The following is a 13,133-nucleotide window of genomic DNA, read 5'->3' on the forward strand; positions in this document are numbered from 1 at the left end:
CTTTACGGAAGTCATCGGCCGCGCTGCACAGGTCACAGGACTTCACAAAATCAACAATGTCACCAAAGAAGTGTGTTTTTGGTTGTGAGGGAAAGATAACCTTGCTTCCCAAAGAACCCAGCGTTAAGTGGAGCTGAGAGTTTTGTTCTCACGCATTACATTGATGTACTCTGGATATTTGTCATTAAATTAACCATAGAAACTGATAGTTGCAATCGCGTTTTTATTGGTTAAAATGAATTGAGAATATCTCGTGTTTTTCCGTGGCTGTTCAAGCCCTCGGGATCGGCGCTCATGGTTTCGTAAACAAAGCCCAGTTCTATGCTGGATTTACAGATCGTTTGAAACTGAAAGATGGAGCAGTCACAGTGATAATGATCTCAGTCATGAGTCAGAACCGCAGGTGGTGAGTAAAACTGCTTCAAATGTCTGTTTTGTTGGGAATAGATGCCTAAGTGCATATAATGTAAACAATACGAACGTAGTGAATTTATAAATTCATTATTCATCATTCACTATACACTATATTCATTATAGTGATTCAAAAGTTATCCATGGATAACGTGATGGTGTATTGTGTGTGTTTAAATATATTTGTTTAGCTAACCATTGATAGCTTGCAGCCGATCTCTACACAAAAGCTGCGGGTGCTTGTGACAGCTCGTCACTCTATCTCTGCTCACAACGACATGCCTCCAGGCACTCGGCTGTTTTCAGAAAGACTCGGTACAGCGTATGCATCTTTTATAAATATGATAAAACTACAGACTTTTCGGCGATATGAAGGATGCTATACTACTCTATAGGTACTTAACATGAGATTGGCAGAAACGTACTCGGTTACTAACGTAGCCTCGGTTCCCTTAGATACGGAACGAGTACTGCGTCATTCGTCTTATTAATCAATATAGTTTGTTAATAAGACAAGATGCTATGGGGAAAACTCCTTTTTCTCCGATTCTGAAGCCACGCAGTGTGAACTGCTCGTGCATTGGTTCGTAAAGTTTAAGAAAACAAACCAATGACGGCGCGGAACGCGCGAGCCAATGGTAAGTGAGCCCGCCAAAAGGGGCGGGGTGTCGGGCTATATAAGCGGCCGTCTCACCGTGGCAAATCGATTATATTTGACTGAAGCGACGGCATGAGGCGTCTCGCGCATAGCAAGGCAAGAAACTGCGTCGTTCGTCTTACTAATCAATATAGTTTATTAATAAGACAAGACGCTATGGGGACAGTACAATCACGCCGTGCTACGCAGGAGGACGACTGAGCATCAGAGCAGAGCACTTGAGAAAGGGCTCACAACCGACACTCAAACAGGGTAACCCAGGTAACGGGGTACTGAAATACTTTAGTCATCCACTCAAGCCCATAACTAAGGCACCGGGGTGGGGCCTAGAATATATGTAAGAAGAGGGCACGAAATAAAATTTAGCCCAGACCCAGTTGGGGTCATAATGCAGAACCATAAGTTAGATACTGCACGGAAGCTTATACAGAAAGGACTTGCGACTGAAGCGCAGGGACCTCCAAATTATAAAACCTGACAAATGTGGACGGAGAGGCCCAGCTGGCCGCCGCACAGATGTCGGCAGTGGAAACACCACAAGACCACGCCCATGAGGAGCCCATACCTCTCGTGGAATGCGCTCTCACACCTAAGGGGCATTGAAGGACTAAGGAGGAGTAAGCGAGTGCTATAGCGTCGACTATCTATCTGGAAAGTCTGGGCTTCGAGACCGGAAGACCTTTTGAACGGCCCCCGAAGCAGACAAAAAGCTGTTCTGCCTGACGAAAGGAGGCGGAACGGTCAATGTAAGACCTCAGGGCTCTGACAGGACAGAGCAGGTTCAGCTCCTGTTCATCCTGAGAAGGAGGAAGAGCGGAGAGAACAACCATCTGCGCCCTAAAGGGGGTAGATAAGACTTTCTGAACATATCCATGTCTTGGTTTCAGGACGACCTTGGAGTCTTTAGGCCCGAACTCTAGACACGAGGGGCTCACAGAGAACGCCTGCAAATCTCCTACACACTTAACTGATGCTAAGGCTAGCAGCAAGGCAGTTTTTAGCGAGAGGGGCCGTAGGTCGGCAGTCTGGATTGGTTCAAAGGGAGGGCCTTTAAGGCCTCTGAGAACCACTGAAAGATCCCAGGTAGAATTCAACCTCCTGGATCCCTTAAGGAAGCGAACAACAAGGTTGTTTCTCCCTATCGACTGCCCCGCTATAAGAACGTGAGAAGCTGCTATAGCTGCAACGTAGACTTTAAGGGTAGAGGGAGTACGGCCTTTATCCATTAAGTCTTGAAGGAAGGACAATATCTGGGATATGTCACAAGTTAATGGGTCCTCGCCCCGTGCTGTACACCAGGCGGCAAAGACAGCCCATTTCAGGGAGTAGAGATGTCTTGTAGACGGAGCTCTGGCCTGAGAGATAGTGTTTAAGATGTTCTCTGGGAGGCTAGCAGGCTTCTGTTGAGAAACCACACATGGAGATCCCACAGCTCGGGTCTGGGGTGCCAAATTGTTCCTCTTGCCTGGGAGAGGAGGTCCCGTCTCAGGGGGAACGGCCATGGCTCCAGGGGCGATAACTGAGATAGCTCCGAGAACCATGGTTGGGTCCTCCACAGAGGAGCCACTAGGAGGACCTTGTGAGCACCCTCCCTGACTCGTCTGATCACCTGGGGGATCAGCGCGATTGGAGGAAAAGCGTAAAGGAGGAGGCTGGGCCAGTCATGGGCCAGCGCATCCCTGGCTTTTGAGAAATATGTTGGGCAGTGATGATTGTCTTCTGAGGCAAAGAGGTCGACCTCTGCCTTCCCAAAGACATCCCAAATCCTCTGGACAGAGCTGGGGTGGAGCGACCATTCCTCTGAGGGAAGGTTGCTCCGGGACAACATGTCCGCCCCTATGTTCAGCACGCCCTGTATGTGTGCTTTGCATTGGGCCCACTCCAGGAAGGTTTTTGCTAGAGTGAAGAGGGGCTTCGAAGAGAGGCCGCCATGGTGATTTATGAAGGACACCACCGTCATGTTGTCTGACTTGACAAGACGTGGTGACCCACCAGGAGAGGAAGGAAAACCTGGAGAGCTTGATATACCGCCATCATTTCTAGGCGGTTGATATGTAGCTTGCTTTCCAGGTCTGTCCATGCACCAAAGGCCGGACGGTTGTCGCACAGAGCTCCCCAACCCATCATGGAGGCATCCGTAAAGACGACCTTCCTCTTGTCCACCGCCCCGATTGCCACGCCCTGCTGGAACCAGCAGGGGTCCATCCAGGGAGCCAGGGTTGTGACACACACCTGGTTCACCCTGATCGAGCAACGACCATGTTGCCAGGCTAAGGGCGGGACCCGTGGTTTCAGCCAGAACTGCAGAGGGCGCATGCGAAGTAAGCCCAGGTGCAGAGCTGGAGATGCTGAGCTCGTAAGACCTAGCATCCTCTGAAACATTCTGAGCAGCAGAGAAGCCCCGGGCGTAAAGGCCTGCACGAGCTGCTGAATGGCCAGAGAGAGCGCTCTGGAGTGACTGTGGCCCTCATGTGGATCGAGTCTAAAATTATTCCCAGGAATGAAACACGTTGGCTGGGGGATAACAAGCTCTTCGTAAAATTGACCCTGAGCCCCAAGCATTCTAAGTGGAGAAGAGGAAATATGCTCTCTTTTTGAGTATGTTTGTTTTTTATTTTTGTCGCTATAACAGCAGTGCACTGCCAGGGCATTTGAACAGGCTCTGTGCAGGCAACAAACATTTTTTCTTGAGCACCTGGGACTGAATGGGGTGACAGAAAAACTGGGCGAGGCATTTTGGAGAGTGGTCCGGCCGCGGCGGGACTTAGCCTCCTCCTCTTCCTTTCTCGGACATCAGGCCGACTTCTGAGGCGCAGGGTCCAACGCAGCTCCTTAAAGGTGGCTGAGTCGTGTCCAGCCTCATCCAGGTCTCTGAGGAGCTTCGCTTGGTACACCTGGAGTACCGCCATGGAGTGCAAAGCAGAAGCTGCTTGGCCAGCCGAGGTGTACACCCGTCCAGTGAGGGCCAAGGTGGTAAGGCAGGGCTTGGATGGGTGGGCGGCCTTTGTCTTCCATCCAATGGCGGCGGGCGGACACAGGTGTGCGGCCACAGCTTCATCCAAGGGAGGCAGCTTGTCATATCCTTTCTGCCCGGCGCCGTCAACAGAGGTGAGAGCGTGAGAGGCAGAAGGATGCAGGCGGGCAGAGTAGGGAGCACGCCATGACTTCGTGAGCTCGTCATGCACCTCAGGAAAGAAGGGCGCTGACCGCTGAGGAGGCGCTTGATGACGTCCAGGCAGGAACCACTCGTCTAAGCGGCTGCGTGTGGGTTCCTCAGGCGCAGACCACTCCAAACCGAGCTCAACTGCCTTTGACAGCACCCAGGTGAGCTCCGAATCAATTGACGCTCTGGTGTCAATCGGCTCCAAAGACGGCAAGGGGGCAGGGTCAGGAAGCGAGCCCAACCACTCCTCTGCATCCGAAGCCGCCAGGGACATGCTGTCGACTTGCGGCTCGTCATCAGATCCCCCAAACGAGACCAAGTCACTTATGATGGCGGAGGGGTGTTGGTCTGGGTGGGAGAAACGGACGGGGGAAACCTCTCCTTGTGAAGAGAGTGAGGCACGCGGGACCTGAGCCGACGTGAGCTCACTCTCATCCGAGCGCTGGGATCCTCTGCCCCGCTGTTTTTTCCTCACAGGTTCCTGGTTCCAGGTTCCTTCACAGGACATCGCACGCACTCACTGTGCCCGTCATCAGCGTGCAGAGGGGCTCTGCATGTGCCACAATCGAAATTTGCTCTTTAGAAAAAAGCTCTTTTATATGCAATGAGTTGCAAAGGATATGCCGTGCACTCGCACGAACTGCAGGCGGCTCGGGGGCGAAGCGCTGACCAGGCTGCTAGGAAGCGGCGTGTGAACAGAGCTGCTAGAGAGCGGCGAGCTGATCTGGCTGCTTGCGAAGCGGTGGGCGATCAGCGCTACACTGGGGTGATCTGAGGCGGCGAGAGAGCTGCAGGCTGCTCGAGGCGGCGGCTGCTAGAGAGCGGCGAGCTGCTTGAGAGCGGCGAGCAGAAATAGAGAGCAGCGAGCAGGGAGGCGAGCTGATCAACTGCTGCAGAGCGGCGAGAAGGCGGCTTCAAGTCTCGTAGATCAAGCGAAGAGATGATATCTGCGTTGCTGAAGGAGAATATATATATAGCCTGAGACCCCGCCCCTTTTGGCGGGCTCGCTCACCATTGGCTCGTGTGTTTCGCGCCATCATTGGTTTGTTTTCTTAAACTTTACGAACCAATGCATGAGCAGTGCACACTGCGTGATTGTATAAAGGCTTCAGAATCGGAGAAAAAGGAGTTTTCCCCATAGCGTCTTGTCTTATTAATAAACTATATTGATTAATAAGACAAACGACGCAGTACTCGTGTAGTATCGCAAGGGAACTGTGTGTGATACCCCCCCTTTAAGTTAAATTGGGATGCACAACAGCTACAATGTGATATCTTAGGTTTGTTCTGAGAAATGTTCAAGAAGGTGGATCACTCACACTTTGTTTGTAGATTGTTAACTGTGTCTCCCATTGAGAATCCATGAGGTAATTTGACAAAGATACATGGATCTGTGTGTGGGTGGGGGGTGGGTTTTTTTTTGTGTGTCCTGGTGTCATCTCTCTGATTCAGAAACTAATCAGGGCTGACTGTCCCTTAACCTTCTGCTAGCCAAATATAGATTTCTCTATACCCCACACCCCCACCCCTCTATGACATCAGAGATCAGTGGATTTCTTGGAAGGTATCTTAAATAAATTATTTGGTATTGCCCACCTATGTCATATGTCAAAAAGAGTACAAGATTATTAAACAGAATGTTGAACAAATTAAAAATACTAGTGGATTATTAAAGAAAAACATTTGAAATATTTGGTTGGATTTTAGGTGTACAACTTGATTATAGACAGGTAAACAGCTAAAAATATTATGTATTCTAACTGTGGTATGTTGTCTTAACATTATGTCATGGATAATACACAGTCAGATAGTCATTATTGCAAAATAAACTGTCATCTTTTTTCCAATAATGACAGACTGACTGACATCATGTCACTTTATTTGGCTACTTACTAAATAAATAAACATTTAATATTGATTTGGGTTTAAATGTATTTATTTATTTTATTACACTTGTAGATTCATTTTAAAATTTCTATTTGGAATAGTCCACAGAAAACAAATATGCAATTTTCCTATTAATATGCAATATCTTGTAAGTAGCACACTCTTTCACTGGGGAGATCAGTTTTCAAGACGAATGGTCAATCATTGACCGCTGAATGCTGCGACTGACCAATCAGAATTAAGTATTAGAATGCACTGTAATAAAACATATTAAAAGTTATTTTACTACACCTTCCTCTCTTTCTGCAATGATGGCTCACCGAGGTTCCCCGATATCAAAGGTCAAATGTTATTTTAAATTGACACTGCCATAAATCCTGACCTTTACCCTAAATGTGTACCGTAAACAGTATGACATCTTGTCTTCTCGTTTATCTTTTCTCTGATTTTCACTTCCCTCACCCTTTCTTTGTGTAATCTAGCCCAGCAATAATCTAATATAGGAATCTATCACTTAATATAGTGTTTCATGTTTTATATAGGCTAAACTGTTTAGTGTTGTGGCCTACCTCTGCAAATGTACCAACATGTTTTTCTTCATCTGTTGTTGATCTGCACTGTTGCAGACACTTTACCTGTTCAGAATGATCCCAAGGCTAAGTTTCCAGCATTAATGTCTAATGCGTGTGCTTTTATGTTTCCGTGTGTATTTGCATATGTGTATTTGGCTGTGGTGACAAGCAGGCATCTCTGTTATGTAACCTGTAAAGTTGGCTGATTGAGAGTGTTAACATGCCAACATGGCAATAAGATAACTCTTAATTTATTAAGAGCCTAGACAGGTTGATGAGGGAGATCCCCCTTATTGGAAGGTATAGACCTATCCAAGAACAGTTATGAAACCCTCTCCAACAACAAGCCGACTTAGGAAATTCACTATTAAATATGCAAATTCATACAGAAAATAAAGTATATTAGAAGAGTGTGAAAGAGGAATTTGTAAGACTTTAAAAATATTCTGTCCTGTCAGTAAATTTCAGTGCGAATAAGTTGAGGTTTTTCTCAAGCAACCAAAATTGGATTTTGGTTAGCTAGCTAATCGTCACTTTAAACAAAACATCAAAGCTTTTGCGATTATATTTATATAGGCTACCTCGCCAGTATAACGTTTCGTTAGAGTTTATTTAGCGACCACTAACAACCATGTAACTTTGTGGCCATTGAAATGTTGTTTATAACCTTAAATTGATTTAATGGTAGACCCCGTATGTTGAAATGAGAGAGCGAGAGCACAACTGGGCGCTATCCAAGCTAGCGAGTGTCTTATGTGACGAATAACGGGCGCAGTGGCGTCACAGCTTTTGGGAGGAACAACGTGTCCTGCAAAAATAGCCGGCCACGGTTACCCTCATGAGGCAGCGCTCAACCAGAACTGACCGGTAAGACAGCAGACTACCGACGGACTCACAACTCACAGCTGTCAACCAGGGCTTTCTTTCTCGTCGAAAACATGGTGAAAAAGGCTAAAAGTCCCGTTACTTACGCAAAAATGAAGGGAATAGTTTCATATTTTACAGGTAAGCTCAAATACTTATTCCTTAAACTTTAATGAGAAGAGACATTTTGATATTTTGGACCAGATAGGTCAGATATAACGCAGAACTTATTTGCCACAATAACTTTAATTCAAAAAATATCATATTTTAACAACATCTATCTATCTATCTATCAAAATATAAATTAAATATTTGGAAATTTGCTTGTTTTTAAAATGTAAACCAATTTAAAGGTACCATAAAGGTAAATGCTTAAATATACAGATTTGAACATATTAAATGTACATATTTGAGTCTTACAAACGTTGTTCTATATCCACTATATGCAGCAGATATTTCACTCATTAAAATATTTGTATAATATTTTATTTTCTCAGCATTAATCAAGGACAAGAAGATTGGATCCAGCCACCCAATCTATCGACAGTGAGTTTTGTGCTAGTCATCATTTTCCATTGCGTGATCTAAAAGTGAAGCAGCACATGGCTCTGTATCCAGTGCAGAGTTCAGAAAATTGACTCGTTATTTGATTATTTCTGCAAAGATCAGCTGAAAAATCAGGAATGACTGCATGAAATTACACTGCATGTTCCAGACTGACCACCAGTGCACTTTTAAGACCATGACCTACTTATAGCAACATTCCAAAGTGAAACCAGTAGCCAAGTGCTGTTACATAGGGGTCGTGCGACTTTGTGGCAACTTTAGAAGAAAATAGCTAGATTTTTCATTTGTTAAAAACACCTGCATTTCTCTGATATGGTTTTTCTCATTCCAGGATGGACTTCTTGCGACCTAAAGGTAGTCTTTCTGAGGATGATGGTGCAGCAGCTGTAAGTGAACTTTTATAAGTCCATTTTTACTTGTATATCCTGGGCCTACATACAGATTAGCAATATCTAAGCTAAAGTATTAATAAAGGTCTCCAGTCCTTTCAGAAACATAAGGTCAAGTCAGCTGCACTGATTTGAGTTGCTGTACTCGTTGACCTACTACAGCAATCTATAGATGTAACAGGAAGTGAAGTGAACTGTGGAGTGGTTTCATATGTCACTGGAGTAAGCTGCTGACTCTCTCCCTGATCTCTTTCCCAGGTTTGTTATAGTAATCCACCAACAGAGGAGCCACAATCTTGGTAAGCAGGGTGCTCGACTATCACTCTATATGGACACAAACACATACAAGTACACATATTTATTTATTTCTATATGATTTTAGGGTATCTGCGGCTGATTTTGACTACTTGAAGGTTATCGGGACAGGAAGCTTTGGCAAGGTATAATGATTATAGAGACAAACTCTGCTTTGTATTTTCTATAATGTATAAATATTTTTCAAACCTTGTTTAATTGTCTTTATTCAGGTGTTCTTGGCCACACACAGGGAAAATGGCAGATATTACGCAGTCAAAGTCCTACAGAAACACATTATTTTAACAAGGAAAGAGGTGAGCATGACTGTGTGAGTATATTAGTATAATTATTTGACTCATAATGTGTCTGTATGTATTAATTGTGTTGTTTTTTCCAGGAAAGAAATGTCATGTGTGAGCACAGGGTGTTGTTAAAGACTCTTAATCATCCATTCCTGGTGAAGCTCCACTTCAGCTTTCAGACTAAGGACAGACTCTATCTAGTGCTGGACTATGCATGTGGAGGAGAGGTATGTTTACTTAGCTATCTAAATGGGATTCTATACCACAGACTTCTATTGTTCTATGTTATAGTTGATTACTTTTAACATAACCCTAAATCACACCCTAACCCTAATGTTCTGCTTTTATACATTAAAAAAAACTTTATGTACTATATTTCTATACCGTTTTTACAAATAAGGACTCCAAAGGGAGTTTTTGTCAGAATTAGCTTACTTCTAAGTACATATTTGTCTCCGAAATATAGTTAAGTAGGTACACAGACACAATCAAGTACACACAGCTTTGAATCTGGACATGTTTATGGAGATGAATCTAGGTCAAAGGTTCAAGTCAGATGCCAAAAATAGGATTACTCATCAGAACATTAGATTATAGTCAGATTATCAGATATTATCATCAGATTATTATCAGAATATTTGCAGTTATAGTTGAGCTATGGCTGGTTTTTGCATAGTTCTTATCTCTCTGTCTGAATATACGCGACACATTGTGTAAATGAATATCAAATCAATAAGTTACGCATCTCCAATGTTTGAAGAACTCTGAGGCCAATTGTAGTGGACGAAGCCTACAGTCACATTACTTAGATCTTTGCAAATCCAGACATTTAAAAAAAGATGAATTATTGTATTAGTTTAACTGAAATTGAACTTTTAAAGCAGTGGTTCTCAACCACGGAGTCGGGGCCCACTAGGGGTCTCAGCAAACTTCAAAGGGCTAATTAATATATTATTCCAATATAATTATTATTAATATAATTAACATGAATATTACTAATATACTAAAACATCTAACTTCATTAAAATGATGAAAAATATCTAAAATGGATCTTTTTTTCTTTCATATTTATTGTTTTTTATTAAAGAACATGCACAAAATGAATTGTGGTTAATTGATTTTTACTTATATTGGCACTCACAGTTTCTGTTAATAATATATTATAGATAATATTATTTTATAGTTATAATTCTGTTCATAGAAAAAGGTTGAGAATCACTGTTCTGAGTAACAGAACAATTTATGAAATATTCATATACATTATATGAGACAAAAGGCTTGTGTTTTATTGTGGCATATCCAAATAATACTATTTTGTATGTATTATTATGTTAATGAATGTCTATTTTCATTTTTGCAGCTCTTTTACCATATGCAGAGAGAGGGGGTGTTTGGAGAACCCAGAGCCAGATTTTATGCTGCTGAGATAGCCTGTGCTTTAGGATATTTACACTCCCTGAAGATTGTCTATAGGTACCAACACTCTTCTGAAATATCTGTGCCTGTATAAAGCAGATAAGCCCATTCATTTGTGCTTAGTGAGAACAAAATGAACACCAACTTTCAGCAGATTTACAGTAATCCATCTTTCTCACATGCTCACAGGGACCTGAAACCAGAAAACATTCTGCTGGATTCTGCAGGTCATGTGGTTCTGACCGACTTTGGCTTGTGCAAGGAGGGCGTAAGTGGACGTGGCACCACCAGAACCTTCTGTGGAACCCCGGAGTACTTAGCACCTGAGGTTCTCCTGCAGAAGGAGTATGACAGGACTGTGGACTGGTGGGGTCTGGGCGCTGTTCTCCATGAAATGCTCTACGGCCTGGTAAACAAACCCACCAATGAATGCTCAGTTAGATAAATAATACAGGTAGACAGGTGTTATTTACACAGACTCTTTCTCATTCCAGCCACCTTTCTACAGTGCAGATCGTCTTGATATGCTCAGAAATATTATTTATCAGCCTTTGGTACTAAAACCCGGAGTGTCTAGTGCAGGCAGAGATCTGCTGAAGAGACTGCTAAACAGGGACAGGGCCAAGAGACTAGGAGCTAAACGTGACCTGGTAACACAACAAGCACACACACACATTCACGAACAATCACACAATCTGAAATTTGTTTATCTAGCAAGTGGCTAAATGTCATTTTGCCCTTTCTTTGGCTTTTAGACTGAGCTGCAGTCTCATCCATTCTTCTCATCTATTCATTGGGATGAACTTGTTGCAAAGAAAATTTCTCCTCCTTTCGTTCCCTCACTGGTGAGTTTTTTTTTTAATTGATACTTTTGTCTTTAAAGTATGGAAGCCCGTTTCCGCTACTAAATAAAAAAATTAAAACAGTAATTGCGACTTTTTATCTCGCAATTGCGAGTTTATATCTCACAATTCTGACTTTTTTTCTCACAATTGTGAGTTATAAAGTCATAATTCTGAGATATAAACTCGCAATTGCGAGGAAGTCACAATTGCAAGAATTTTTTTCACACAATTGTGAGTTTATATCTCACAATTGTGAGGGAAAAAAAGCCAGAATTGCGAAAAAAGGTCAGAATTGTGACTTTATATCACGCAATTGAGAGTTTATATCTCAGAATTCTGACTTTGTAACTTGCAATTGTAAGAAAAAAAATCAGAATTGTGAGAAAAAAAGTCAGAATTCTGAGATAAAAAGTCGCAATTACTGTTTTTATTTTTTTATTTAGTGGCGGAAACAGGGCTTCCATATTAAAGGGATTGTTCACCTAAAAATTTACATTTTTACTGTTTAAACCAGTATGACTTTTTTTTCTTCTGTGGAACACAAAAAAAGATATTTTGAAAAAAAACATTCTCCTAAATATATTTTGTTAGTGTTCCACAGAAGAAAAAATGTGAGCATGAGTAAATTATGTGCTTACAGGACATGAGCTTATTTTACATAAATAATGTGTAAATAATTTGTATTTGGTTACATTTCAGTCTGGCCCTGGTGACCTCACGAACATTGACCCTCGGTTTACAGAACTTCCTGTTCCACACTCACTAGGAACATGTGAGGAGTCTGGAGCAACCTTTCCTGGTTTCACCTACATCAATGAAAACATTCTCTCACTGACTCGTGGGCACTAAGACAAATTTTTGTCAGACCAATAGACATTTTGTCAGAACATGTTTCTAATGACGTTTAACTTAAACACAGTTCATTTTTTTATGTTAGCTGGACCAATGCTTTTGCACATGACTACAAAGTTTCTATCAAAAGTGACTGTGTTTTCCTAACATTCATATGTTATTTAATTATTTTGTAGCCCTATTTGATAAAAAAAAACTATTTGTACAGAAATACAATGTTTAGTGCTGTTCTGACTGTACTATATTGTAAAGAGATGAAGTGAGACTACAGGTTGCATCGGATGTTTGATTATAAAAGAGATTTGAAGTTGTGAGACCGAAAGAATGTAAAATCTGAATGTTAATGTACTTGTGTACAGTATTAAGATTGAATTGGTAAGTGTTTGTAATGAAATTGTCTGATCAGTACAAGAATGTCCAATTTTTGGAATGGAAACAATTAAATTATTTTAAGCTAATGTACGATTATGAAGTGTGTTTTATTTTGAAAGGTCTATTAACGTGTTTTTTGAAAAAGAAATAAGGGATCACAAACATATCACAGTTGTGCACGCGCTGTACTGTAATCGAGACCTGGGTCACAAAGAAGCACACAGATGTCATTCATGTAAATGTATCATTTGCTACTACTTTGCGGTGTTTTAACGTCATTTTTATAAATGGCAATATTTTCTGCTTCCTGGATTTGCCTCAAACCTACTTTACAAACAACGTGCCAACCAATAAGAGATCTCCACTTTTAAGCTCACAGCGCCATCTTGTGGCGTCTTCCTTTTCGCCACTCTTGCCACAATGCGGCTGTCAAAACACTATTTAAACATTATGAACTTCAGTTTGAAGCTCGACACAGTGTTTCTTCATGAATAAGCTCTGCGTTTCTCTATTTATTGCATATGGCCAAAGTATGCCC

At 42.4% G+C, this 13,133-nt stretch overlaps 1 protein-coding gene across 1 annotated transcript; it reads left to right on the forward strand.

Annotated features, from left to right (window-relative positions):
* Nucleotides 1-7,488: 7,488 nt before the first annotated feature.
* On the forward strand, nucleotides 7,489-12,681 carry sgk2b (serum/glucocorticoid regulated kinase 2b). Its single transcript, XM_051866392.1, has 12 exons — nucleotides 7,489-7,696; nucleotides 8,053-8,101; nucleotides 8,454-8,508; nucleotides 8,770-8,810; nucleotides 8,894-8,951; nucleotides 9,039-9,122; nucleotides 9,206-9,337; nucleotides 10,471-10,583; nucleotides 10,716-10,935; nucleotides 11,021-11,176; nucleotides 11,282-11,371; nucleotides 12,071-12,681. The coding sequence occupies exons 1-12, from the start codon at nucleotides 7,630-7,632 to the stop codon at nucleotides 12,218-12,220; spliced, it is 1,215 nt and encodes a 404-aa protein (XP_051722352.1). The 5' UTR covers nucleotides 7,489-7,629; the 3' UTR covers nucleotides 12,221-12,681.
* The last annotated feature ends 452 nt before the right edge of the window (nucleotides 12,682-13,133 follow it).

This window comes from Ctenopharyngodon idella, chromosome 16, assembly GCF_019924925.1.
Source record: "Ctenopharyngodon idella isolate HZGC_01 chromosome 16, HZGC01, whole genome shotgun sequence".
In the NCBI taxonomy this organism is placed as follows: domain Eukaryota; kingdom Metazoa; phylum Chordata; class Actinopteri; order Cypriniformes; family Xenocyprididae; genus Ctenopharyngodon; species Ctenopharyngodon idella.